This window comes from Cyanistes caeruleus, chromosome 6, assembly GCF_971803275.1.
Source record: "Cyanistes caeruleus chromosome 6, bCyaCae1.hap1.1, whole genome shotgun sequence".
Taxonomy (NCBI): domain Eukaryota; kingdom Metazoa; phylum Chordata; class Aves; order Passeriformes; family Paridae; genus Cyanistes; species Cyanistes caeruleus.
Genome location: NC_141706.1, coordinates 34,441,372 through 34,469,128, shown reverse-complemented (window position 1 = coordinate 34,469,128; position 27,757 = coordinate 34,441,372). Strand labels below are relative to the sequence as shown.

At 44.3% G+C, this 27,757-nt stretch overlaps 1 protein-coding gene and 1 long non-coding RNA gene across 2 annotated transcripts; one reads left to right on the top strand and one right to left on the bottom strand.

Moving 5' to 3' along the window:
* Nucleotides 1–300: 300 nt before the first annotated feature.
* Nucleotides 301–27,757, top strand: TTC9 (tetratricopeptide repeat domain 9). The gene is made up of 3 exons (XM_086895124.1): nt 301–731; nt 22,174–22,356; nt 26,932–27,757. The coding sequence occupies exons 1-3, from the start codon at nt 365–367 to the stop codon at nt 27,009–27,011; spliced, it is 630 nt and encodes a 209-aa protein (XP_086751250.1). The 5' UTR covers nt 301–364; the 3' UTR covers nt 27,012–27,757.
* Nucleotides 7,642–11,791, bottom strand: LOC147652589 (uncharacterized). Its single transcript, XR_015288567.1, has 2 exons — nt 11,639–11,791; nt 7,642–9,349 (listed from the first exon to the last, which is right to left on the bottom strand). It is a non-coding gene; the product is annotated as an uncharacterized LOC147652589 (long non-coding RNA).

The window sequence follows — 27,757 nt, the reverse complement described above, 5'->3', positions numbered from 1 at the left end:
AGGGTCGGCCAGTGCGGGGAGCTGAGGGTACCGCCGTACGCTCGGCCCTTGCCGGGCCGGTGCGGTGAGCGGGGAGCGGAGCCGGCGCATCCCCACGCCCGGGGCTCGCCCCCGCCGCCCCGCGCTGCGCCGGGCGGGGGTCGCGGCGGAGCGGGGGGCGGTGGTGCCCGCGGCGGGCGGCGGGGGCGGGCGGAGGCGGGCGCCCCGCGGGCGGCGGGGCGAGGGAGGAGGAGCGGCGGCCGCCGGAGGATGGGAGCGAGCGGCGGAGCCGCGGAGCGGCGCGGGGGCAAGGCCGGGAGCGCGGCGGCGGGCGCCGCGGCATCGCCCGCGTAGGGCGGCGCGGGAGCCGGGCGGCGCCGCGGCCATGGAGAGGGCGAGCCCGGCGGCGGGCAAGCTGAACGCCGGCGGCCGCGGGGCGGGCGATGGGCACGGCCCCGCCGGCGGTGCCCAGCCGCGGGCGGCGGCGGCGGGCAGCGCCGAGCCGGGCGAGCTCATCGGACGGGCGCTGGATTTCAAGAGCGAAGGGGCGCAGTGCTACAAGGACAAGAAATTCCGGGAGGCCATCGGCAAGTACCACCGCGCCCTGCTGGAGCTGAAGGCGCTGCTGCTGCTGCTGAGCCAGGAGCCGGCCGGGCAGCGCCCTCCCGCCGCCGCCGCCGCGGCGGGGCTGAGCGAGGAGCAGCGGCAGGCGGTGGAGGCCATCGAGGTCGACTGCTACAACAGCCTGGCAGGTCAGCGGGGCCGCGGGCGGGGGGCGGTGGGTCCCCACCTGAGCCGAGCACACCTCCCTCCCCCTCCGCGGAGCAGCGCTGCCGCCCCGCTCCGCTCGCCGCATCTCCTTCCCTTCCGCTGGCTTCCATTTTCGCGTCGGCGCTCCCGCTGGGCACAGCCGTGCTGCCCCGGACAGCGCTGGGGAGGGGGCGCACGGCCGCTCCTGCCGCTCGGGCTCGCCCGCGACCCCCAGCCCTTCCCCCGGGCGGCTCCATCCGCCCCCGATGAATCCGTGCCCTCCTCCCCCGGGAGACAGGTGGCAGGGCGGCGGTGCGTGCGTGGGGCGCTCCGGCTGGCAGAAATCGTGGCTCGTGAAATGGCCAAGATTGCCTGCTGCGCTGTACCCTCAGCCCGAGATGTCCTTCAGTCCCTTGGCCACAGCTCCGGCTCTGGAGCCTGTAATTAACGGTATTACAGAGAGACGGACTCCTACCACGTTTGATGTAAGGAAGGGGAAGGGTTTGGGCGCAACTGCAATACCTCCAAATAGTTCTACAAGATATAAAAAGAATTTTTTCGCTTCTTAGCACTTAAAGTTGAAAGCAAATACGGTCCTGGCTTTTCGCTAGCTGCCAGTCATCACTGTGGTCAGTAGACATTTGATCGTGACTCCCTTTGCTCCTTGCCATCTGTTTAGAAGTGCTGCAGGAAGATGGAGAGGAGTGGTGGGGGGTTTAACTACTTTGTAGTCTGATTCTGAAGTCCTTACAGAAACAGAACTCCTGTTGACTTCAAGAAGCTTTATCCAAACAAGTGCAGGATCAGATGTTATTTTTAGTCTCCAGCAGCACACGGGTTTTTTCTTTCCATGCCTGAAAGCATCTCTACAACAAAAACTTGTGCCTAGCTACATACAGGGAAGAGAGCATTCATAACTTGGACAAGATACACAAAACAACAGCGTTTAAAAAGCTCTGCTGTTTTCCAGAAGGATGAAGGGTCACTTATCACCCTTTCTATCCTTGGGGGTAAAAAATGGTGCAAATCAGGACATTACCTTTTGGCTTTCTAGACAGAGTTGGTTAGCTTTGTTTCCTGTTCTCTAGTCGTAGAAAAGATGCAGTATAAAGTGAATGGTTTGAAACACCAAGCCAGCATCATCTCATCATAATGCATGCCAGTCTCTGACATCCAACATACCTTTTGGGATGGAATGAGGAGCACAATTTAGCTCCTTTTCATCATGTTTCCAAATACTCTTCCTTCAAAAGCCTATTGAAATCTTGTAGGTGGAGAGGCAAGTGAGATTTCAGAGTGATACCATAATTGCACAGATGTAATTTTGTCTCTCTACAAATTTCTGTTCACAGGTTTATTAAAATCCATTGTATTTGGCAAGGATCATTTAGATTGGCAGGGTTATACAAAGAGCCCATAATACTCTGAACAATATAGCTTGGTGAGTTCCTGGGCTTGAAAAAGGGCTCACAGGCACTATCTCTGCTGGATACAAATGAGATGTGGTAGGTAGAAGGTAAATGAAGTGGGAGAGAGGAATGGAATTTGCTTCTGAGGCGCTCTCTGGCAGTACACAAGTTCCACTTGCTAGAAATGTCTTGACTCTTGCTGATGGAGTTGTCCTGTGTCACTGTCATTGTCCAGCTCATTGTTTTACAGGTTCATATTTGTGCAAGGAATTTTTGTCACTGTTGGTTGTATTTGATCTTGATCAGCAGTAGCAATTGGTGTGAGAAATATTCTCCATCTTTATTCTAGATATGAACAGATTTTTTCCTAAATTTAACCAGTATGAACACAGGAGGAGGTGAGTATAATTAACCCTGGACTTCCAAGCAGTGCTTTTCCTGGGATAACCTCACAGCAGGTCAAGCTGTCATTTTGCACAGGCGGTTGTCACATGTTTTCAGTAGATGGCATGCACAGAGCAGAGAACAGCATTTGTCTCAGAAATGCATAGCTTCGTGTGTGTCTGCTGAGCTATCTGCAAGCAATTCTAAAGAAATGCCCTGCATGCTGGAGAGGGGAGTGTGCAGTTAAACTGGAATTGCAGTGGTTTTACTCCTAGCCCAGTCACAGAGCTCCCATTCTAGCAGGAGGATCAGTGAATTCATGTTGAAAGAGGAAAGAGAGGAGAAGGAGTTTCTTTAAAATTTAACAGTAATTTAACAGAAATTTAACAATAATCAGTATATGTTTCTAATAGCATCTTCAAGATGTGTAGAAGTGGGACTTCATTTTTTCTAAGTGTGATGCAGCAGAAGACACCAGTTTCTCTACACAGTGGGCTCTAGCAGAGGCACCAGCACATACTGTTACAGCTGAAGTCAGTGTTACTTGACATGGGGAGCAGAGGAGATGCACGGAGTTGTGCTTCTGAGCACTGCTGGCCGCCTAGAGCTGTTTCTAAAATAAATAAATCTGTATAGTGCAGAAAGCATAGCAGCAGTACATGTTAACTCTGGAGAAGGCAGCTTTTCACTTAGCTCTGAAGTATAGCCGGTAGCATTACCAGCTGTCATCTGAGTGTCCTTATTATCAAGTTCTTTTAGCACCTCCGCTTACTCTCTAAGCCTGGCATTTGAGAAGCCCACCTTGCTTTTGCACTGTCGTTTTTCATGTAGGCACCACACATCCACCTGTCAGAGATGCTTTGCATCACAGCTACACATGCACACACACACTGACTTGTTTAGATGCAGCAAGAGAGTCAGAGGAGAGCATCAACTACAGGTAAATATGCACATAGGTGAGAAGTACACCCAGAGGGGATTTTGTGTGATCTCATGAGTAAAGGCTGGGGTTGTTAGGTTTTTTTGTTGTTGTTTTTTTTTTTTTAATCTGACCAATTGCATGAGTAGGCACGTGTGGGCAAATACTAAACGGTTGTCAGTGCCTGTCATTGCCTGCCGAAGGTAAATTTAGGCAGATATGTGCACACAGATTCTTGCTTAGGTCCACTTATTTTGTAGAGCACCTTCAAAAGGCAATTCTACTGTAAGATGGGGTAGCCAGCTCTCATATTTATTAAAAGCCCCCCATAATTTGGTGCATTTCCCAAGGTCTGCTGTTGTAGAGCTGTGTGGCACGCCTACAGCCTAAACTGTTTAGCCCATTTCAAAGGATCCCAGATCTTGGGTTTTAAGTTCTTGTGTTTTTTTAAAAATTACTATCTTAAATCAGACAAAGATTTTCAGAACTTGCCACTGGCAGAGCTGCTTATGTTTCTTTCACTAAGCTGCTAGCTGGGTTTCATTTTAAGCTCCAAGAGTTTTGCTTTAAAGGGACTCTCTTCACATCTGTGCTGCTGCATTCTTGCATGGGCCTGCCAATACCCCATCATTTTACCACAAGTCGTTCTGATGAATGTCACCAGAGGCAAGAGCAGCAGCATGGCCAAGGCTCCCAGAAATTGCTAGGGTAGGCAAAGACAAAAGCCTACCAGCAGCATAGAGCCATGCAGAATGAATGCAGGGTTGTAAGGCAAACAGTCCTTTCTTTATGACTCACTGACGATCTCTGACCTTGAGGAAGTCACTTGACCTCTTTTTGCCTCTCAGCCCTGTTAAAAAATAAAGAACAAGGACCACAATCTCATCCTGATGGTGCATTCAGCTGAGTTTTCTACAAGTTAGTGGTTTATGTTCTTTTAAAAAATGGATGTACGAAGAATGCTTGTGGAAAAGTAAACTGGCCAAATACGCCTCAGATCTTGATCTCCCACTTGTACAGCATGTTTGATCTAGAAGAAGCTCAAATGCTTTATGTACTGCATGCAGATGGGTATCATTTACCAACTACAAATGCAACCATTAAATGCAATGATTATTTTATTCCACCATTACTGCCTGAACGTTTACAGGATTAAAAGCACTATGTCTGCTCTGCAGAGAGAAACAAGTCCTAGTCATTCCAAAGCAGCAAAATGCTAAGGGTAAGCACAGTTTTAAGCTTTTCTGGTGAGGGAATGTTGCAGTGTGATAAGCAAACCTTTGTTGATTTTCCTAAGCATGCAGAAATTCTAGAGCTAATTCTGGCAGGAGAAACGGAACCAGAGAGAGATCTGGGGATGACGTGTGGCACTGGAGGATCTGGTTGCTAATCCTCCCTCTCTGTGCTAACCAGCTGTATTATCTTCACCAAATCTTTTCTAAACATTAGTTTATCCCTCTGCATTTTTGACCTCCTGGAAGTACTGTAAAGCTGTTAATTACACAAATGTAAAATAAATATAGTGTGTTTATAGACCGATTCAGGTACCTGTAGTTTACTATAGGAGCCTTGGCAGAAGGGCACAAATGCCTGGACAGAGTATGAAAAATTTAGCTCTCCTAGATACATCTCATTCTGGAAAATGATGTTTGGCTTCCTCTGGCAGAAATTTGCACTGGTACCATTCCAATGACTGTGTGAAGGTCATGGTGACAGTCCTACAGAATGTGACACTTCCAGCAGCATAGGAACCTTCTATCATCCTCAGGCTGAGATGTAGGTACTACTTCAAATTACTGCCACTTGCATGGTCTTCTGTGAGTAGTTCCAGTGAGAAATCCAAATAAAAATACTTACCATATGTAATCCAAGTAAAAATGTAACTAAACACGAGAAAAGCTGGTAAAACTTTCCACTGACCACCCACTAGGAGACGTCAAAAGGAATCTCTGCTAAAAGCCCATCCCAACATATAGCCGTTAGCAAGTACAGACTCTACCAGGACACATGGTGCTGTGGGTGTTAAAGCAAGTTGGATTGTTGCTTGATATGATGTTTTTTTTTTAATGTGCTGCATCAACAAAAGCACCCTCTGTAAGGATGCCATACAGTGGGAAAGAGGGGCAGCAGCAAACAGGATGTGGTCTGCATTTTCACAGCTTGGCAAGGGGTGTTTCCTGACATTCTTGCTTTAGATCATCTGACCAGCCTGGAGTGCTCCGGAACTCCTTGTTTTACAGGACTGATACAATTACTGCTCCAGGAAGGTGCAACTGCCGCAGAGAACATGTAACAATGGCTGTGTGGTTTTCCAGTGACAGGCCCAAATTCTGACATGTATTTAAGAAAGATGTGGAATTTAAAGCCATTGGCATTAATTGCTTTTTAGAAATACTCAGCATTTGCCTATTCATTTTTATTTAGGATAACAAAAATCTCCCCTCTTTGTGGAGTTTCTTGTGAATTGAAAGGGCGGGATGGAAATACATCCAGGTGCCAGGGGGGCAGGAGGGAGGGAACAGAAAGGGTAGCACGCTGACACCAACCTTGGTTTAAGTGAAAAGTGTCTAAGAGCATCTCTTGCTGAGGCAGGAGATGCATTTTTCTCTATATATGTCACTATTAATCCCAAGATTTTCAAAACTTTAGGCTCTGTGGGTTGCAGGTTTTTTTGCAGTCACTTCTATCACAGGTTTAATTCCCTTTGCTTGAGAAGAAGCCTGTCCCAGCTGACCTTGTCAGCATTTTCCTGAAACAGGGAACTGAGAAGAATCCCCTGGCCAGACTGTCCAGAGGAGCTGCAGTCTTGGTGACCTGAGATCCCTCAAAGTTTAGCTACAGCTTACTATGGGAGATGAAACAGAAGATACCAAAAATCACAAAGCTTCTCCAATGACAGAGTGGTTAATTTGTTTACCTAAAGAGCACTGCTTGTTTTCCACTGTGAGAACACTGCTGTTTTCTCAGAGTTCTGTAGTAGCACATCCTTCCAGCTTTACTCCATCCTCTTCTGAAATGTTGTCCTAGAGTTTCCTCCAGCAAGAGTTACGCAATGAGTCACAGCCTCTTCCACCTCCACAGGTTTCCATCAGTGCTGAGCTGAAGATGGTTCAGCTGGTTCAGTAAAACCTAGTGTTAAAGCTGGGTCCCAGTCAACTGGTAAATGCACCCATGAGCTCCATAGTTACCACTTTTTCTGGGAGGTGGGCCACTTCTGGTTCAGCAGGAGGAGCATCCTTCTCTTTTTGCTGTTCACTTGGGCTCAGGCCCAGAAATGTCTAACCCAGCTCCAGACCTCTTTCTCCAGCCTTTCTCTTAGAACTGCTTATGAGTTCAGCAGCACATCCCAAGTTGCTTGTCACTGTCCTCTAGCATTGCAACGGATGTTCCAAGAATGGAGGATCATCAGGAGTTCTCACAGTAGGATTTTAGGATGGTAAAGGAGCTGATGTGAGGAAAGGAACAGTAAAAGGAAACCATGTAAATAAGAAGGGAGGTCTAAATATTGCCATTTCTTGATGCCAATGTCTTGACACTGTGTTGTGTCTCAGAAAGTAACATACAAGGGACTGTGAAATGGAGGAAACAAAATGAAGAAAAATACTTTATAAACTTCTGAGAAAAATTACTGGCTATTTATTTGCTTCTTTGCTTCTTGATGCATTGATCATAGGGAAGATGATAGGGAAGGAAGACAACTGTTTATTAATTCTGGTTTCAGCTTACTTAGATGACCGTATCAGTGACTAATATTGATGGTTAAAAATGCTTTGAAAAAGAGTCAGAACTAACTACCATTAACTAGAAAGGTGTTACTAATGGCTGCTCAGGAATCTCTCTTGTTCATTTCTGCACTGCATCTTGGATTGGAAACAGTAGGCTCAGGACAGTGATGGATGAATGCAGCTAAATCTTCTTGTGATGGCATGGAGTGCTGCTGTTCTGTTCTCTTTAACAAATATTTTAGAGTCAGTGCAGTTTGTGGAAGCTTTGCTGGAATTGCTGAATATAAGTCCAGCTGGGGCACACTTGCTTGAGTGAAGCTGAGAGGTGGTAATGGTGGTTTTATACACTTGCCTAGGCAGCTGAAAATGGCAACCATTGAATGTGGGGCTGGAGCAGAAAACTCCGTCTCAGGACGTTTGAGCCATTTGGAGTTTAGGACACTGCTAGAAACAGCACTAAGACAGTTTATGGAAATGGTTTAGGAACAGTCATGTTTTTTTCTCTGAGAACCTATGGCAAAAGTGACAGCTGGGAGCACTGGTCTTTAGTTGTCATAGCTTGACGTGCCAGAACTCATCTATTACTATGCATAGGCAGTAACTTGATGTCATGATCTTTACTTCAAAATCTGCTCCATTTTCCCCACTTCCCAAAATTCTTGACATGCCATTGCCCTGAGGCTCATAGGCTGGATAGCACCATCTGCTCGTCCTTGTCTTTGTCCTGTGTACCCAGTTCTCCCATCATATGTCTCAGCACGTAAGTCAGGGCTGCTTGCACAGTCCGTGCCTCTACCCTTTGAATTCCTTTCCTCACTGTCCCAATTGCAACACAGATATGTCAGACTTTTTGACAGACTCCCACACAAAGCTTTGTTCCTTCCCAGATGCCCCCTATCTCTGTTCTGCCAGTGAGGTCCTCTCATCCCCTTGGTGGGTGATGTGACATTTACAGGAAGCCAGTCAGTTGGCGCTGGCTACCTGTTTTTGTGTCACCTCTCTACAACAGACTATGTGTGCAAGCATGAGACTATTCCCTCTCTTTACATGCTTTGTCACTCACCTTGATAAAATTCCCAACTCTTCCAATCAGGGCCATGAATTCTAACACATGTGGGCCATGACCACAACTCTGCCCATTACGGTAGCACATATTTAACTTGAAAGCCTTAGGCAGTGTAAGTCACCATCACTGATTAGTTCTGCAATATTTTCCCAACAGAAGTCTGGGGGAAAAAATCAATCCCATGCTATTTGCATCTTTAGTAGTTGTGGATGTTTTCCAGAAAAACCATAATTGCCTGACAAGTCCTGTGTCTCAGGGTCCTGACTATGACATCTCAGTCCTTTTCACTCACGTGTATCATCAATGAGGCAGGAACTGCAACCCTGTACATGTCCCTGGGTGCAGAGGACAACCATCCTCACATTGCTTCATAAGCTTTTCAAGACCCAGAACACTGATTGGTGCTTGCAAGGCTAGCATCTTTCCTTCTTCAGAACATCTGTGTTTCACAGGTCAAATCTCTGCCCTACTAAAGCAACTACTTTTATAGCCACTGTTCAGTATTCCCTTTCTTTCCTAGTGGGACCACTGTCCATTGCATTTACTTACTGCCAGTTCAGGGGGCTGTAGATTCATGTAGATTGTTCTGCATCGATGGCAACAGCTACTCCGTTCATATCAGAGTGGCAGACAGCAAAACTCTAATAATCTAGCTGTTGATTGAGTTGCCTGGGAGCTGCTGTTAAGAAACAGCTGGGTCAGCCAGCAAAGAGACACAAAACTAGTGTTCCTCAAATTCTGATTCCAAAGCTCCTTTGATTCCCTGATTACAACTGTCAGTTTCCACACCCCTGGCATTGTTCTGGCCTGGCCACATCAGAGACAGCTGACAAAAAGCTCGTTTCCTACCTGATAAAATTAAGATGAGTTACCTTGGGTATAAGTCACCTTATCCTTGCTTTAAGTCACCTTATTCAGTAAAGCAAGAGAGTTCAGGGCCCTCTTGGTAGAACCCAGTCAGGCAATGGTGAAAATTAGCTGCCCATCTGATGTGTCTGTAAGGTTTAGCCTAACACATAAAGACTACTTTCAGATCAGCTCAGTTGGATGCTGCTTATCTTCAGCCCTTTCCAGCTTGGAAGACTCCACTCCAGACAGCAAAGCTGTTTACTGCTACCTGAAGCAGAAGGAGAGAAGAATACAAAATCAGCAGTGAGGTATCCTTGCCCCATACATTCCCTGCTGTATGGGAGAGGAAATTTACTCCTGCAAGTAAATTAAAAGCAGAGGATGTGTCTGGGACTTGAAAATCTGCGTCAGACCTTTAGTGCTTGCTTTGTCTATTCCTGGACCAATGTGACTAACAAACATCTACCCCCGGTGTGCTGTGTTATCCCTGCAGTCACCATGAAATCCAGAAATGTACTGTGATATGAAACACATCTTTATGATATAAAGGACAATCTAAGAATCTTTCAACGAGCTCTAGGGAAGAATTCACATTTCTCTGCTCCACTCCTGCTTCCAGAGAGGAAGAGGGCAGAAAGATTTTTTTTCATCCACACTTTCAGAGAATAAATCCAAGCAAACAGGAGCTGCCCAGGGAGATCATCACCCCACCCAGCTGATCATGAAGAAGCAGAACTGCAAGGTCAGCTGAAAGAATGAGAGGAGTGCCTTAGGGTGCTCTGGAAAACCATCCTAAGTCAGCCCTAGCTGTGGTTCTGCAAATGCACTTTTTTTGTTGTCTAGTGATTCAAAAAAGGATCAAATCAGAATCTCTGTACCATGCATGAAGCAATCATTCTCTCATCAAACAATTTGGTGGAAAGTTAAGCCTCCACTCCTTTAGCCACCATATATATTTTTAATACTAACGTAATTCAAATCCTAGATTATTGTCCTCTTGTGTGCTTTGCAATGATTAATTGGTTAAGACACAGTAGTGTGTTCATGTTGCAAGAAAACCAGAGCAGTGTAAGATCCTCACCTATAATGGAAGTACAAAGCAAATGGATTGATTTTCCTTTTTACATTCCCTAACTACTGTGATGGAGCTCAAACTGAGGCAGCTGAGAAGCTTTGCTCATGGGGTGGGGTGGTAAATTAAATTAATAGATTAATACGAAATAATTTTTAAGCCCCAGGTCTGATTAATTTGGAGTACAGTGCCAGAAGGTATCATGGAGTTAAAGAACCTAATAAGGTTAGAAAAGAAGGCTTAGACATATAGCTAATCAGAACATTCACTGTCCTATTAAATAGGATAAAAACTGAAAAGCAAATATTACATTTTCATGCTTGAGAACCACTAACTGGTTTGAATTTTTGAATAAACTCTAATATTTTCATTTCCCATCTATAGCCATGTCACATAAGTGACTCAGTCATTCTTTGATCATCTGGTGTATTCACATCCTTTTCCTCTTTGTTTTTTTCTAGCTCATGAGCTCACAAATTCTAGCAAAAATTCTTAGTAGTCCCATAGAGTATGTTTTTTATTTTATTCCAATATTTTATTCCAAATAAATTTACTTCTGTGTACCAGGTCATGTAGTTCTTTATATATCACATTGTCATCCTCATCCCTTTTGACAGCATCTTTGAACTTGACAGTCAGTAGATCACTCTGACTTTTGCATAGGGCTATTAATAAAGCACTGAACAAGCTCCATTCTGAAATTATTCCTGAGATATTCTACTAGTGATCTCTTCTGACCAATATCCTTCTCAGCAGAACCCATTTCATCACATAATTGTTACACTGTATCTTCCCCTTCCTTAGATTAATCAAAAAGGCACAGTCAAGACAGAGAATTGTATTGAGTACAATGATTTTGGTGTTTCTGGTGCCTCAACACAGCTTGTATTGGGGTGGAAGTTACCCCCAGTCAGAGACTTACTCCAACCTCATTCTTCCACTGCCAGCAATTCATTGCACAGATGTGGTTTATGAAGGCTTTGGGAATGATCTGAGATTTTTACCTGAAGCATTTTGCCACAGCTTGTATTAAAGAGCAGACATCTTATTAGAGGACTGGCTTATGCTTCTGCATAGTTCAAACCCTGACTTTTTCAAGCAAATGACATTCTGAATCATCCCTCTGGTCCTTAGTTTATTCATTTTCAGCCTGATTTCTAAAGGAAATGAGTCATAAGTACATATGTTTTCTGCTTGCCTGTCAGTCCCCTTTCAGTAACTTTCAAACCTGTTGGCCAGCTCGATTTGATTGTAAGACAGATGTATCAACAATACTAAATTAACATGGTATAAATGGAGGATAGAGAAGAAGCAGGGACACTAGAGGGTGGTGCTTAAACTGCTTCTATGTGGTCTGTCAAAGCTCAGGCAGGTGACAGCCTGGCACAGGCAGGGTTAGTTTGCTGTTGCTGTCGAATCACTCTTCTCAGTAAGTTTGTTCAATGTATTTTTAAGGAAAATAAGGTTGAGAACTTTGTTTTATACCTCTCTTCAGTTAGTTAGAAAACAGTTGACTTAGGCATCCTCTGCCTCTTTGATTCTGTTGGTTGTTCTCTCCATCCCTCACACAAATGCCATAAAGGTTTCGCTCTGTTTCTGAACATCATTAAAATGGAAAGGCTTTGGGCTACACTGGACCTGGATAAAACATAAGAATGAGTAATTAATTTAATGAAGGAAATATTCCTCCTCATTTGACATCTCCATCTTGCCAGAGGAATCTTTTCAGCTAGGGAGAGTTCAAGGAAAATCCAAAAGCATTTCAGTCCCTATCAATTTTACGCGGTAAACCTGCTCTCCACCCCTCAGCAGACTCTGCAATGGTCACCTCTTTCTTGTGTCCTGGGAGATGAACTGTGAGCCACCACAGGCTACAGCACACAGATGTTATCCAGCCACGTCACTGTGCCTTGTTCATGGTACAGCATAAAGTGCTAGCTTTCATCCCAAACTGAGCATGCTGTGGTAAGCCAGGCTTGAGGCCATCGTGGCAGGCACAACTGTCTGTGACTTCATTGGACAGCCTTCATGCTGTTCAACTGCATTTCACAGTATTGCTGTCAGTTGTTTCAACTACCATGAGCAAAGGATGCTTTTCTCTTCAGCAGAGAAAGCAGCTTGAAATCCCCCATGTCCTCCAGAGTGCTTCCCTATTTACAGAAGTCCCTCTTTGTCTCATATGGGTTTTGAAAAAAATACCATCATTCCATTAAGACCTTAATTTCAGTGTTTAATATATTCCAGTAAGAATTATAAATATTTGATAGCACTTATTGGAGTTGACTGCTGCTGAACACCAGACATTTACTAGATGGTTGTCTGGTGTTGCTGATCTCTGCTAAATTCTGTGTACTTTCCCCTTGTGAAAACAAGTCAAGAGATAAGATTCCTTCAGTGGGTGTCAAGAGCAATACGGGGCCAGAGGAGGAAAGGGTAGAGTGAGGAAGAAAGGAAGGTGCCACAGTGAGAGAGTAAAGCAACACAAGGTGAGCAAAAGCAAATGGCAACAAAGAGGCAGTGGAATAAATAGCAAATGGAACAGATCTGAAGGCCAAGCCTGTCTAGTTGACTGGACTAGACTGGATTAGATGAACACCGATTCTAAAAGATAAAGACAGGTCGAAGATTACGAGACAGTCATAGAGGAGGAAACCTCCAGGTTGTTTAACCTGGCAGATTAACAACAGCATTGGCAAAAAGAAACAGAAGGAACTTCCACCTCTTCTAATGTGGCTGCAGTAAGAGCTAGTATTTATAGAATAAGAATGTCGTAGTAGTTAAAACCTGATTGAATCTCTTGCTCTATCAGTGCTTTGATAGGACTTTACTCCTGCCTCTCCTGGCTGAGAAAAATGAGGGCATGCAGATTAGAAGATGCAATATGAAGATCATCTCCATGTGAAGCTCTTTATTTTGGTAAAATAAAGATTTGCTGGTACACAGCTGGAGGCAGATTTTGGCTTCAGAAAATTCTTGTTTGCTTGAAATCTAGTTTTTAACTACTGCTTTAATATTACCACAGCCAAGAATTTCACTAAGCTTCTGGTTTTGATTTGAAGGACTAGTAACTACAGGAAGTGGCAGGCCAAAATACTCTTACAAAACAGAAGCTATGGGGATCAGATGACAAGTTGGCTGAAATTCCTTGCTTCTCAAAGCCTTGGCCCTTTGAAGGAAAACTGCAGTATTACATCACTGAATTTGTGACAAAAAGAAGCAAAAATCACTACAAACTTACCTTAAAGTAGCTTAAGAATCATCTTACAGAAATAATGAACACTTTTAAATAGGCTCTTCAAACCTACAGAAGTCTGAGACAGCAGAACATAAACACATAGCAAAGGCTAGCAGCCATGCTTACCTGGTCCTGTGTCTGGCCAGGATGTTGCTCTGACATCCTCCAGCGGGACCTTCTGACAGGAATTAAAACTAAATGGCAGCTGTCAAGGGCAACCCAAGACTGTTTATGCTCTGTGTGTTCAGGACAATCAAGAAAGGGACTGAAGAGCTGAGGAGTCTTCTATCCATACCCATGGGTGGTACAAGTGTACAGATAAGACATATATCCCATTTGCTTAAGCTGTTCTTAAGTATTTGCAAAGCTATGAACCTTCACAAGTCTCTTTCAAAGGTTGACTCTTTTCACAGCTATAGAGTTTTTCCTAGCTGAAATGTAAGCCCTCTTCTTACTTTCTTGAGTATGAGCAGAACAGATGGTTTCCTGGTTATACCCTTCTTTGCATTTGAGTTGCTTTTTTTCTTTTTATGTGGATGAAAAGGGTTAGCCTCTCTTCCCTCACTGTCTTTGTGAGGCCCTGTCCTCTCTGGACCACTTGTTATTGTCAGGGTCCTCCTGTGGATTTTCAGAAAAATTGCTTTCCAACTACCTGTTCCCCTGCATAACTTACACAGTCGTTTTTTTTCCTGCATATCTATAGGACTTTTAACTTGCCCCTGTCAAATTGCATCCTGTTTTTATCAGAACACCACCACCAATTTGTGGGGATCCTTTGGAATTCTGCCCTTACCTTCCAACAGATACCAGCTCCTCACATCAAGGAGTTACCAGGGAATTGACAAGACAGTCTGCAGTTTGTCATTTAGGTCTGTATTGACAATACCAAGTACCATGGGGCCTAGGACAGATCAGTGCAAACTCTACTTAATGTTGCCTTTCATTTTGTTAACAGAATTAAGTCTATTCATTTAGACTATGCTCCTTCAACTTGCTTAAGAAAATGTCACTAAAATTTGTCATTTAACTAGCGTAAAAGCCAAGATATCTACTGTTTTTCCTTTATCTTCAAGATTGATCACCCTATCACAGACTGAAGTTAAACAGATCTGTTCTGACAGCTCATATCAGTCCTATGGTGGGCTGCCAGCTACAAAAAGCCTGACACACAGGCTCAGCAGCTCCTTTGAGAACTACTAAAGACCTTTTAATGTACCGTGGTGGAAGCACCAGCATACTTCAGTCACTGCTGCTGCCTCTCTCTCCCCTAGAAGAGCTAATTGGAATGATGAAGTCAGGATCTTTCTTCTGGAAGGGGTATGAAGGACTCAGGAGCAGCAGAGAACTGAAAGAGACCATGCTATGTATTGGAAGGAAAGCATTGCCAGGATGGCAGGAGGGGGAGGAACAGTTGGGATCTGTTCACAAATTGAGTCAGGCTGAGAAGAAGAGGAAGGCTGTTTGGAAGAGGTGGCTCACTTTGGGCTCTACAAACATTTGTGGATCCACAGTTCATTTAGCATTAATCCCTCCCTATGGAGAGAGGCAACCTGTCATACAGTTTGGATTTTAATTTTCCACCCGTTTCCCTGCAAGCAGAAACATACGGGCATGTTTAGGCCTTTTTGGTACCTGGAGAGGAATAAATGAGAGCCACTGGCTGGAAAGTTGTACTGTCATTGTGATATTCCCTTTTCATCCCATTAAGGTTGTCTGGGAACTAGGAGTCAGCTGATCAGATTATTGCCAGACATTATCAAGCTGTCTATAATTAGCTTTTTATTGGTGAGAAGCCAGAAAATCCTCTTTGTTTGCAAGCTTGGACTATAGAGAAAGAAGAGAAATATTTAATGGAAGAGATTGTTTGGAAACTGTAGATCCTAATTAATGTCTCAGTCTAGCAGGGAAACTGCATGTAGCATTTCTCTGAAGAAAAAAAAAAGATACTTTAAGCATCCTCTTTTGAGGAATGCTGGTTTGCATTCTCGAAAGGCACAGCACACATGGAGCTCTGTGCAGACATGGGTGCTTTTCTCAGTTCCTCTACTACAGACTTCTTACATTCACACGTTATATGGCTCCTTTTAGTGCCAATCTATTGAAAATTTAACACGACTTAAAACATAGGTTAAAACTTGGGCTGTGCCTTCTACATGTAGCCTGTGTAGTTTACAAACTCAGGATCAATAAATCCAGAGAAATTTGGATAAGCATTCCAGTAGAAGTTCTTTTTATGCTGTATATTAAAATTACAGTATTGAAGTCCAAGGTGACTTTAAATCTAAAATAACCCTTTACATTTTCAGCATCATCTTGTGAGTCACAAGTTATCTGATTTATTTTAGAAGTGAATTATATCCAAATTACTAACATATGACTGACATTTTCAGTCTCATATAGTAATGGTATCCCTTTTAATTCTTCCAGTGGACATTGTAAACTCCATGTGCTTTTTGTCAACACCATGTACACAGTCTGCAGCAAACACATTAATGATACATGCATTAGTGGCATGGTTAGAAGGTTGCTGTCTAATCCAAGACAAATAGTTTTTCTTCTCATCCTCACCCCCCCATTCCCCCGCTGCCTCCTGTATGATTTGGGTTTTGTTATTGTTGCTGTTATATTCCAACAATATCTCTTCCCAAATGCTTAAACCAGAATTTATCATTACCATGTTTTCTCTATTCTGAGGAAGAACATCACCATGGAGGATACCAAGCCTTCTGAAATACAGGACTCTCTTAGTCTGCCCTGTTATTTTGAGTCGTAAAGAGATGTGAGAACAAAGCCTGTTCAATGATATATGAAGGTCTTAATCAAATGTCTGAATAAAACCCTGAAGGAGTTATATTAAACTATCAATCATGTTTCCCAAAGTAGAACCCCAGAGCAAGAATAGGAACCATCTTCCTGCAATTAAATAGATTTTAAGTGAACTGCTGGCTGCTATACTTAAGGTGAGATCACATCCGAAAGCAAAGTATTTTGCAGAGTTTAATTGTGGTTATTTCTGGGAATGACACTGTCAATTTATGAAATACAGGTTGAGTTTGTAGTGGTTGGAGTGCCTAGCACTTGCTAAAGAGGAACAATCATGTATGTTGTTAAACTCTAGTGGCAGAGTCAAGAATACAGTAAAGAGGGAATATCCACTTCAGGTTTAAGCAGTAATTAGTTTAGCTACTTCTCTCTGCATTGCAACTAAACAAATCAATACGAGCTGGTTTTACCTTCTAAGGGTTGAAAATAAATGTCATTTGGATTCAGACCTTTCTGCACAGGTATATAAGAGTGGTTCAACCACATGACTTACCATTAACTCTTGTACAGGACACCTGCTCCAGTCTCCGGGGAATACTTGGAAGGGCAACCTTTCAGCAGTGCCAGTTAGTGTCCCTTGGTGATATCTCAGCATAGAAAGAGGTGATTCAGAGCCAGGATGTGACTGTGGTTAAGTGATCTGATAGAGATGCTGCTGCTGCCATACACAGCTAGGGAGGCTGGTTTCTTCTGCCTGGATTTCACTGCTATAAATGCTCCTCTTGGTCTCCAGGCTGCCTGCACTGTGTACTGTACTATGTGCTACATTGTCCCAAACTCTTAACTTCACATCTCCACCCAGACTTTACCTCTCCAATAGACCTCAGCTATGACTTATACACTGCTTTTACCAGATACCCCTTTCTGTGCCTCTGCCCCCCATCTTTCTGTCATAACTGAAGCAACACTGCTTAGCTTGGTTTCTACTTTCTGCTCTTTATTCCTGTGACCAGTGAGCCAGAAAGAGGATTTTTGTGATCTCAATGCTTTCAGATCACAGCATTTTTCTAGATCAGAATGTGCCCAGGGTGGACTGACTATTCAAAGGATTTGGGTACCATATTCTAAAGCATATCTCTACAGAGTACTGTATGCAGTACCATACTGGTTTTATTTTCGGAAGGTTATCAGTTGGCCAGCTCAAGATTACCTTGGGGATAACAGAAGGCACTTGCTTGGCTCAAAGGATATCTGCCAGATTTCCTTTTGCAAAGCCAAACGATGAGGGCATGAGATGCATCCAAAGAGGCAGTCACCAGAAATCTTTAATAAGGGAAAAATAAGCTATGTTTCCCTAGTCTCTTTTTCAAAGATACCTGAACAGTCTTGTCCGACATTTTCTGAAAGCAGACATCAAAGGCAGATACTGCACATGGAATATTTTAGCTTATAAACTTAAATGACCAGCAAAGTTATAAGCAGCTGACTTTTTCTTTCAGTGAAAGGCACAAGAATATCCTAAAAATAGGCAATGCAACCAGCTTACCTGAGTGAAAGCAAACAAAACAGGAGTTTGTGAAACATGATTTTGCAACCCAAGATTTTCCTGTAAGGCAAATGCATTTTCATCTCAGTGTGCTGATCCCAAGGAACATGCCACAGGGTAGGGATGCTTGCACAGCCCTAATGCTGCTTGCACACTAATTCAGCCCACTCTTTAAAGTGTTGTGTAACATGGATAGGCCTTGAGCCTTACCTAAAATGGGAATTTAGCCACTGATATAAAAATTGTCCAGACAATTGTTCTGGAATGAAGATTTGCCCTTTGTTGAAATTTCTGAGCTAAGCATGGCTCTTGATACTGTTGTTCAAAATCTCCATGTTAAAACATGGACATGCTACTCCCAGACTTAGTTCTTAGCTCAGCCAAAATTAGAGGCCAAAAGTTAGGGCCAAACTAAGTTTTTTGTGTAACCTGCAGAGGTATTCTCACAAAAGAATTTTCTGTGGTAAGATGTTAATTGACAGCACTTTCAGGTGAACTTCATTTTGAGGATTCAGAGAATAGCTATAAAAGTAAGGAAAGCTGAAAAATAAGGTGTTTTTTTTTTTAGTAAGAGATTCCAGATGCCACTTTATGCAAGCTAATGAAGAGAAGACGAAGGACTTGATCAGAGTCTCAGAGTATCAACAAAACAAGGATACACAGGCTTTTCAGGGTACTGTGTGGCTAGCAAATTGAAGCTAAACAAAAAGTCAGTATAGAAATGTAGTGGTGTTTCCTAAACAATTGTGATGTTTCCTAAACAATTAAGATTATTAGCCTTTGGAATAAAAAAGCTGTCATGGATCCCTTCTCACTGGTACCTGTCAAGCCTAGATAGCTTCCCGAAAGATACTCTGAAATTCAAAATCATTTCAGGTTGGAATAAAGTAGAATCCAAACCCCTCAACTGCCAGGATTTTAGTTACAACTTTCCATCATTGCTAACCACAGCTTCTGGTAAAGGTTAAAGGTGTAGATATATTTCGGCTCCACAGGTGCTTTAATCTTTGTTTTGCTCAACCTTGTGCTGAACAGGGCTATACAAACTAGCTCAGTTATCTACTGCTACCAGATCTGTACTGCATTTCTCAAATGGAGCTGGCTGGCATAGATCTGAATTCACAAATTAAAATGTATAAATACAGGCCTAACATTACTCTTGTGAAGAAAACCAGACAGATTTCCTATTTCTTTGCTTGAACATCAGCAGTCATTTGGGAAGTGTGATGGACAGGGCCCCTCCTCTGGAGCTAATAGCATTAACCTTTTCCCTGTTTCCAAGGCACATTACACCCAGTAGTTTCAAGATGGGTTTTGTTTTGTTTTATTTGATTTGATTTTATTTTACAGCTGATGTGGATTCTTTATCACTATGTGACTTACACAGGCTTAAAATTAAAGAATTACTTATTGCTTAAGCTGACACAATGAATCAGCTGCCAAATTGAGAATGATAACCAAATATGATGGATAACCACCACATGCTGCTGGAAGCAGGGCAAGCAACATTTCTGAGTGGGGGAGATGTAATTACCAGGTGCTGTATTACAGTGACAATGAGACCTGCAGGGAATGGGAGACTATAGTTTGCCTCTGCAAGTAAAAAGCACCCTTCTAATCAGCAGAGTTACTGGAGATGGTGCTGTGCAGGATCAAGCCCATTCAGTTTTGAGAAAGCAGGAGGATGATCGAGATAAACCTCTAGATGTGGTCTCTCTGAGTGAGCTCTGTTCCTCAGAGGGATTCACCAGGGGCCTATTATGAACTTAGAAGGAATGTGATAAGGTGTTTGATGTGGTAAAGAAACACTCCTACCCAGAGTTACACGTCTGTTTAGGAAAACAACACATTTCCAAAACAATTCTCCCTGAATTCTGACTGAATTAGGTAAGAAGTACAAAGATTCCGTGTCTCCTCCATTTCTGAAAGCTGAATTACTCCAATATTTTCATTGGATCACAGTAGATTAAGATCATTTTAGGCCACCAAGAACTGGAAGCACGTATGTCTAAATATTTATAAGGGAGATACTCCCTTCAGGTTCATTTCCAACAGCCGTTTCCAACACTGGCTCTCCAAGTGGCCAAGTCTTCCAGCAGAACTGCTTCCTGCACATCCATCTGCTCCGTTTGTTCAGATAAATACACATCTCTCCTGCTGGCCATGTGGTGCTGACTTCTCCCTGCCACGTGCACAGTTAGCGGGGATGCCCTGCAGAAGCTTCACTGTGAGTATGAGTCACAGAAAGAATCCAGCTAGATATCTGGAAACCCATTTGGGTTTATGAATTAGCAAGACCTAGGAGAGTTTTCTTTTCAACCAATATGTGAAGCAAGTCCACTATGGAATTACTGAGTTAATATACATGAATAGATTGCCTGTCATTTTTCACAGATTCCTTTCTGTGACTCTTACTGAAAATACGAAGTAGCAAATGAACAGAGAGACTGAAATCCACCCCCTAGTTGCTCTGAAGGCAGTTCCACAGAACGTGAAAAGCCTGCTCTGATTGGCAATGTGCAGAAAGCTGCTGCCACTGCTGTACATGCTACTGGTCAGCAGATAAACAAAGCAATCCTGTTTCCAGGCAGTGAAGCCAGCAGTAAATTTACACAGCCATCTTTTCAATAGCTTTAAAAAATAAAAAAAAAAAACAAGGCACAGTGATTTCAAGCTCCATTAGAAACAGAGTGAGAAAAATCAATGTATGAGAAATAGGAAGGGACAAACTCTGGATAAGGAAATGCCACTAAGGTTTTAGAAATATATGTGTTTTTTAACTGGCAATCAAATAACAAATTATCAGAAGCTTTCAAAAGATCTTTGCACATAATGGCAGGAGCTCTTAGAATATACTGACATTTCAGTATTTAAGCAAATAGGACAAAGCTCTTGTTAGTAATGGCTCTGTCACTTAAACAACATACCAGCAATGGGACTAGTTCTGCAGTCCTTGTTAAACGAGTCTCAGTGCTTTGATGGTTTGGAGATTATGATTGTTCCCAGTAAGCTGTTAAGCTTTGAAGGTGTACTTGGGTCAGAAATGTATTCTGTCCACATTAAGTGATCCTGGATTTGGACTAATTTAGGTTGGAAGGAATCTCTGGAAGTCATCTAGCCAGCCTCCTCATGAAGTGTGATACAGAAAGGGTTGTAGGGCTTACTCTAGGGGTGTGGGGAAAGGGAGTGAAGAACTGCATCATATTTCTGACCCAGCACCATATCCTCTCAGCTGCAGTTACCGTGCAAGAAATGAAGTCTGGCTGTTCATTGGTGACACCTGACCTGTGATGACTTGGATTTCCAGGAGCACTGAGTCTCCTCCTTGCCAGAGACACACAGAGTAACACCACCTGCCATGGGAAATTTCTCTCCATGCCCTGGCACTTGACACTGCCAGCCTCTGAAGTGATCCTTGTAGTGGCATTCTGCCTTCCTTCCCCAAATTCTGTCATTCTTGAAGTTGCCTTGGATTGCAGCACTGGATTGCAGCACAACTTTATTTCCCTGGAACTGTGACTGCACCATGTCCTATTCTTGTCAGTGTTCCCCAAGCTCAGGTCGCCTGTATAAAGTTCAGCCCACTGGAGCAAGCACTACAGAAAGCCATGAGCACAGCTGTAAAGCAAGGCTCAGGGATCTTCCCTTTTCCTCATATTTCACTCCTAGTTGTGGGAAATTTGCAACAGGCAATTTCTTCAGCTCCTAGACATTTATGCAACAATTGTCCTTCAGCACATAGAACCCTCAACATGTTTATTTACTGTTTGCCTTTTCCTTTCGGAAGTCTGCAGAATTCACCTCTGGGAATGAACTTGTGTTGCAGTGCTTAGCAGGAAGCAGGCAGCAGAGCACGTTTGTTCCCTGTACCACAACTCCAGGTGTCTCTGGTTTGCTGACAGCACATTCCAGCAGGGCAGAGCCCCTTGTCGTTTCCTATAGCAAACCTCCATACAGGATCTCCTGGATAAAAGGCAATTACGTATTATTTTTAAACCTAAGAGCCTTGGATAAAGCCAAATACAAAACCTGATCCAATTTATCTCCCTTTTTCCTTGTGGGATAACTGTTAGTCTGCCTTTTTGTACTTTCCAGAGCCCCTGCCCTCAGTTGATTTCACAGCAAACGAAGCCAGTCACTGCCACGAGACTGTGTGGCATTCCAGAGCTGTGGAGGGGTGTTTGTGTTCTCCTTCTCTCCCTCAGTGTTTCACGTGCCTATGTGTGTCCCAGGAGTAGACACAATCCCTTTGCTTTGCAATGCTAAAAATAGAAGCATTGGTATCTAAATTGCAAACAATCGGGTTTAGCAAACAATCCATATGACTGCACCCTTTGTGAATCACGGGGCTGAGTCATTTCCCTCACCTAAGCTGCTCTCTTCTCCTGTGCAGATTGCAAGAGCAGGGGGAAATCCAGCACTAATGTTTTCCTGTCTGTCTGTCTGTCTGTCTGCCATCCTCTCCATGCCCTGCAGCCTGCCTGCTCCAGGCCGAGCTGGTGAATTACGAGCGGGTTAAGGAGTACTGCCTCAAAGTGCTGCAGAAGGAAGGCGAGAACTTCAAGGCGCTCTATCGATCGGGAGTGGCGTTCTACCACCTGGGTGACTTCAACAAGGCCCTCTACTACCTGAAAGAGGCAAGATCCCGCCAGCCGACAGGTATGGGGAAGGGAGAGGGATGTGGCTTTGCACTGAGTGCTTTTGTATTTCTTTCCATGAGACGTCATCTGTCCCTGACTTGGTTGCGTTGATTTCCACGGGGATGAGTGTGACTCACTGTGTGTCCTTGCCTGGACTCCCCTTCAAGCACTCGTGGGGAGTGCAGCAAGGTTACAGTTCCCAAAGATTAACTGCTGCCAAGGCTGCAGCATGACCTGGAAGATGACAGTACTGCTGGAATGCTGTCAGTGTGGAGAGGATCCTGGCTCTCTTTTCCTCACTAACTTATTTTTGAAGAAAGCAGGGTGGGGAAAGAGTGCACCCCAACCATTAAATTTTCTGACTCTTTGAGAAAAAGCTTTTTCCCCTTAGCAATGCCAGGAGACTATTTGTCATCCTCAGTAGCCTTCTGCATTCTCAGTAAGGAGTTAGTATTCTGCTTTGATCAAGGAGACAGACATTTACCCACAAAGAATTCATCAGGATGCTTCAACTTCTGACGTGAAATCAGCCAATTGCTTGTTAAGTATCTGTCATCCATCTGTCAAAACCATACAGTTCATTTGGGGACAGCAATGAAATTGTATATCCAAATAACTGAGCCTTGCCAGAGCAACCATCTTCATGCTAACCTGCCCATCCTCAGAAGGTGGGTGAAAGGCCAGAGATGAGGGTGAGGCAGAGATGGTGCTTTTAGGGATATAACACTGTGGTTTTAAACAAAAAGGAATTTTGTAGAACTCAAAATTAAAGAATCTCAGGAAATTAAAATGGAAGCCATGTGCAAAGAAAATCCTACAGAGCATCTCTTCATATGAATCCAAGAGGAAAGAGTGAGAACTGGGTGTGAAACAGAGGCCAGCCTGGGTCCTGGCAGAGCATGGTGGAGCTGATATTCATTGAATTAGAGGAGGGAAGGGAGGCTGTTGGAGTTGGCTGTACTTGATGTCCTACAGGCATCGGCCCTGCAGGGCTCCTGCAGTGGCTGTGCCCTGGAGGACCATCAGGGAGGGTGCACTTGGGAGTGTGCTGGGAGTCTCCTTCCTCTTCCATGTCCCCTAAGGGTGCTTGGTGCCATCTGCTGTGCTTGGCCATGGGCTCCGGGCAGTCTGACAGCACAGCTGTGAGCCCCACACTCCCAGAGCAAATGTGTCTAAAAGCTCAGTTTAGCCTATTTTAGTTTACAGTGTGCCCTTCTGCTTTCAGCCCTTGCCAGAACCAGGAAATGGAGAACCATATGCAAGAGAAAAATAGTCAGTGGAAAAGAAGTTATACTAACCTTGAAGTTTTGACTAGGCTCAGATGTGAAAAATTTATTTTAGCTGAACGACTTAGCGTCCATTTTTAAATATGTTTTTGTGCTCCCTTACCACCCCCCTCCTTGTAATACTATTTATTTAGTATTTCTCATTGCTTCTTGACATCAATACTAATTTATTCAACAGCAACAACTTCAAATACCACTTGCTACAAAAACATACCAGAAAGTGTCCCTAAAGGGCCTTAATGTATACAAAACCCAGTTCTGGCCTTCAGCTCTGCATCAGACTTTTTCCTGTTATTTGTAGACCGTTCAAGGCTGTTGTTCCACTGTTTTATTTATGATTATGGAAAACTTGAAGGGCATTCGGGGGAAAGAATTGAATATGTACAGTAAGAAAGGATGTGACTGTTAAAACACAGTAATAGGAATCAGGTAGCACTATCAAGAATTATTATGTGACCTGGAATAAGTCAGTGTCTCCGCTTTAAATGTCTCCATCTGCAAAGTGTGATTGTTTTCCTTTATCTGAGGTTTCACCAGCCTCACTGATTATTATTGCAGTCATGTTCTGTGTTGTTTTTTCGTTGTTTTTTTTTCTAATAAGGAATGGTTTTGGCAGAAATCACTGGCAGTTATTCTCTTTGGTGGGAGAGATTTTGAATGGTAAAGAGGAATTAGTTAGCAAAGGGGTTTAGTGTTCTAAAGGGCTGTCAGCACAGCAGATCCCTTACGGCTATTCACTATCCGCCCAGGGTGAAGGAAGGTTGGATTTGGCCTGATTTCTTGTGCCACCTCCAAAGAAAAATCACAAAAGCAGATGGAAATAACACGAGATAGTTGTATAACCCTCCTACTAAGGAAGAGGGAAGCTGCTGTCAAGTCATGTAAACCATGCGTGGACCTTCCATGAGTTCTGAGTCCAGAGGTTGGTGCAGCATAGGCAGCCAAACATGCACCTTCTACAAGCCTTGTTCAGCCCTCTCCTCCTGGGGCTGCATTGTCTGGGCAGGGACTGACTGGGATTGAGACCAGACCATCAGCTGGAAATGTCCTGGTAATGTCAAGCAATGGTCTCTGCCATCCCTGTGCTGGGAGCCCACGTTCAGGCGTCCTGCGGGCTGCCCGGACCAGATAATTTTTGTGCTGTGCAGGCTCACGGCTGCACTCGGGCACTGCCTTCCTGCACCCCTGTGACTCAGAAGTCCTGGGAACAAAACCATGTGGAAATCTCCCAGGTGAGTGAAGCTGTGCCATCAGCAGTCACTACCTTACCTGAAAGCCAAAGAAGGCTGGCAGCCTTTCCCAATTATGACCCCACTTCTGCCCCCTCAGCAAGATGCTGAGTCCCTGGGGGCCCAGGCAGGTGGGATTTCCTGACATGCCCATGCAGTTATCCCTTCTCACCTGCACCAGGCAGGCATTCCAAGCATGTGCCTCAGTGGTGGGGATGTGTACCCAGAGCACAGCCCATCAGAGCCTAGAAGAGCAGAGAGCAGAGGTCACAGTGAGATGCAGACAGCACAGCAGGACCCTGCTCAGGCTGTGTGTCCTGCCCTGCACTGCTGGGAGTGAGTCAGCCAACTGTACCCATTTAATTTTAAGGCTAAAATTCAGAGCTACCCCCTCAACTGAACTTCTTCATTCCAGGAGGCTGCACAACTAAAATAATTCTGTTTTTTAAAAAGCTGCTTTAAAATTTGCTGGGCTGGTAAGAAGTACTAATGCATAAACAGCCCAGGATGCTGGTGCATCTTGTTTGACAGAAGCAATAGCAGAATTCTTAGCTCATTAAAAATGTCCCAAACAGGTCAAGTAACTTAGTCATCAAATCCCACCCTCTGGAATGCATAGGATGATGCAGTTGAGCCTGCAGAAGACTCAGCAGGGAGACCCACCTCACCAGAGACAACTTGAGAAGTCACAACAGCATGGCCATGGCCCACAGATGCCCCGTGGCATGTTTGTGGATAGCTCTGTGTGGCAGGAAACTGATCTGTCTGTCACTGATTCAGCACTGGCAGAGGGCACAGTAGAGATGTCCTCATCTTTAAAGGAAGATTTGCACCCACAACTGCTTTGGGGGTGCAATACCTGCACTCACTAGTGCTGGACATATTCCCAGTAATTTGTTCATCACTTTGAAAGCTGAAGTACTTCTCATTTCCCTAGCTGCTGTGGAACACATTGCAGTTTGGATGAGGAGGAGACGAGATTGCCGTCTGATTGGACTCTATTGCACTTCTGATTGGTGTCTCAGGGTCTAATTACTTTAGTGGACCAAGCTGGCCTTGGATGGCTGTCAGAGCAAGGCTCTGAGCAAAGAACCATTTTTTAATCGATACAGAAGTGAAAGTGACTGTGTTTTTACTTGCTTGCTTCTGGTACTACATGGCTTTTGCCACTTCATGGATGTGAAGTTACCTGATGATTTCATGATGGAAATCAACTTGGTTTAAGAGAGGATTGACCATGACTGCAGAATCATTGGCTCTGTCTGGAGACACCTACTCATTTAGATCAGCCTGTGATTCAGGGTGAATGGGTTCCCTCAGGGCTGGAGATAAAGCCAAACTCTCGTAGACTGTGTGTTGTGTTGGTGCTCTGAAATGCTAGAAGGAAGAAGGCAGCTCAGCTTATCACCTGCACAGTGCTGGGATATCACAGCTTTCTACTAGGATGGATCAGTGGTTCTGTGCCCCTAGGAACTTCATTAGACAGGACAGACAAGGCAGTATGCTGCATATCGCATATGACAAAATTGCAGAAAGAGTGTCATGGTGGAAGGACATCCAAGCAGAAAGTTTAAGGGGTGAAGGGGTACAAATACAATGTGAAGGATGCTCTTCCCAATTCTATTCATCATGGAAAAACATGAAAAGAGTGGGATAGGCTGTAAATAGAGTGGGAGAGTGTAATTGTACACAAAATGCCTTTAGGGGCTTGCATGTGGGTACTGCAGGAAGAGAAGCCAATGGAGGTGTGCTCTTCCACAAGTATAGGCAAGGATGGCCTGGATAGTTTCAGTTGTGTGAGTTCAACTGTGCCAACCAAGAGAAGACTGAGAGAAGGTAAAAATTAGCTGAGGCAAGACTGTGAGGGAACAGGGATGGTGAGTGCAACTCAGACCACGCTCTCCAAAACCAAAGGTTCCAGGTTTAGTTCAGAACCCCTTCCAAAGGATGCTGTTCCAGCACACAGTGCTAGAGCTGTGCTGCTCCCCTGTGATGCACCAGGGATGAAGGTGCATTCTGTCTGTGTGCCACAGGGAGCTGTGTAACCACCATACCTGTGTATGTGTTCTTTCCCTGCAGATACCAATGTCATACGATACATCCAGCTGACAGAGATGAAGCTCAGCAGATGTTCCCAGAGGGAGAAGGAAACCTTGTGAAAATGAAGCCACTTCAGCTGAAGTGCCCAAGGGGGAACATTTCCTTCGTAGAAGCTCATTTGGTGGATTTTCCTGTTTGCTCTGCCTCATCCTCATCTCATCCATCCACTCTCCCTTGCTCTTCATTGAATACCAGTTTTGAAATGAAAGAGACTTGGACGCTGGATATGGCTGCTTGCCAACCATGGTAATACCCCTTCCCCATGGCAAAAGAGCACAACAACTACAGCCAGCCTTGTTCCCAGACAGTGTCACACACCTGGAGTAGGCAATGCTGAGGGACCTGTCTGGTCCTGAACTGCCTGCCTTTTACCTATTAAGGAAGCAACCCCTAGAACAACAACTTCCTGACCAGGCAAGTTGGAGCCAGAGGGTTTCTGCTCTGAGTGATCACTGGAGCTTGGAAGAGCTAAGAAACCAAGAGAGCCACTGGTCATTCCACAGGGGACAGCAAATGCCTTTTTACCATCAGTTCCCTCTGCCTGCTTCTCCAGTGTGTGTTATTGGTCTCCAGTGAGAGCTCACATGCTCCCAGTCTAATGTCAGTGAAAACTGTTTCTAAACATCCTCTTGATGAAAGCACAGAGCACCCTATGAACCCCCTGCAGAGCTGTCCCAGTGCCAGAGGAGAAGGCTGTGGGCCACCACAGAGTGCTGAACGGACTGTGAAAGCATGGTGTACAGTGTGAGGGAAAAACTGTGAAATAATTCATTAAAGGCAAATAAAAATTATTCATAGGCAACAA

Coding starts and splice junctions, on each gene's coding strand:
- TTC9 (XM_086895124.1), top strand. CDS start 365: ATGGAGAGGGCGAGCCCGGCGGCGGGCAAGCTGAACGCCGGCGGCCGC. Junction 732..22,173: donor CTGCTACAACAGCCTGGCAG/GTCAGCGGGGCC, acceptor CATGCCCTGCAG/CCTGCCTGCTCCAGGCCGAG. Junction 22,357..26,931: donor AAGATCCCGCCAGCCGACAG/GTATGGGGAAGG, acceptor CTTTCCCTGCAG/ATACCAATGTCATACGATAC.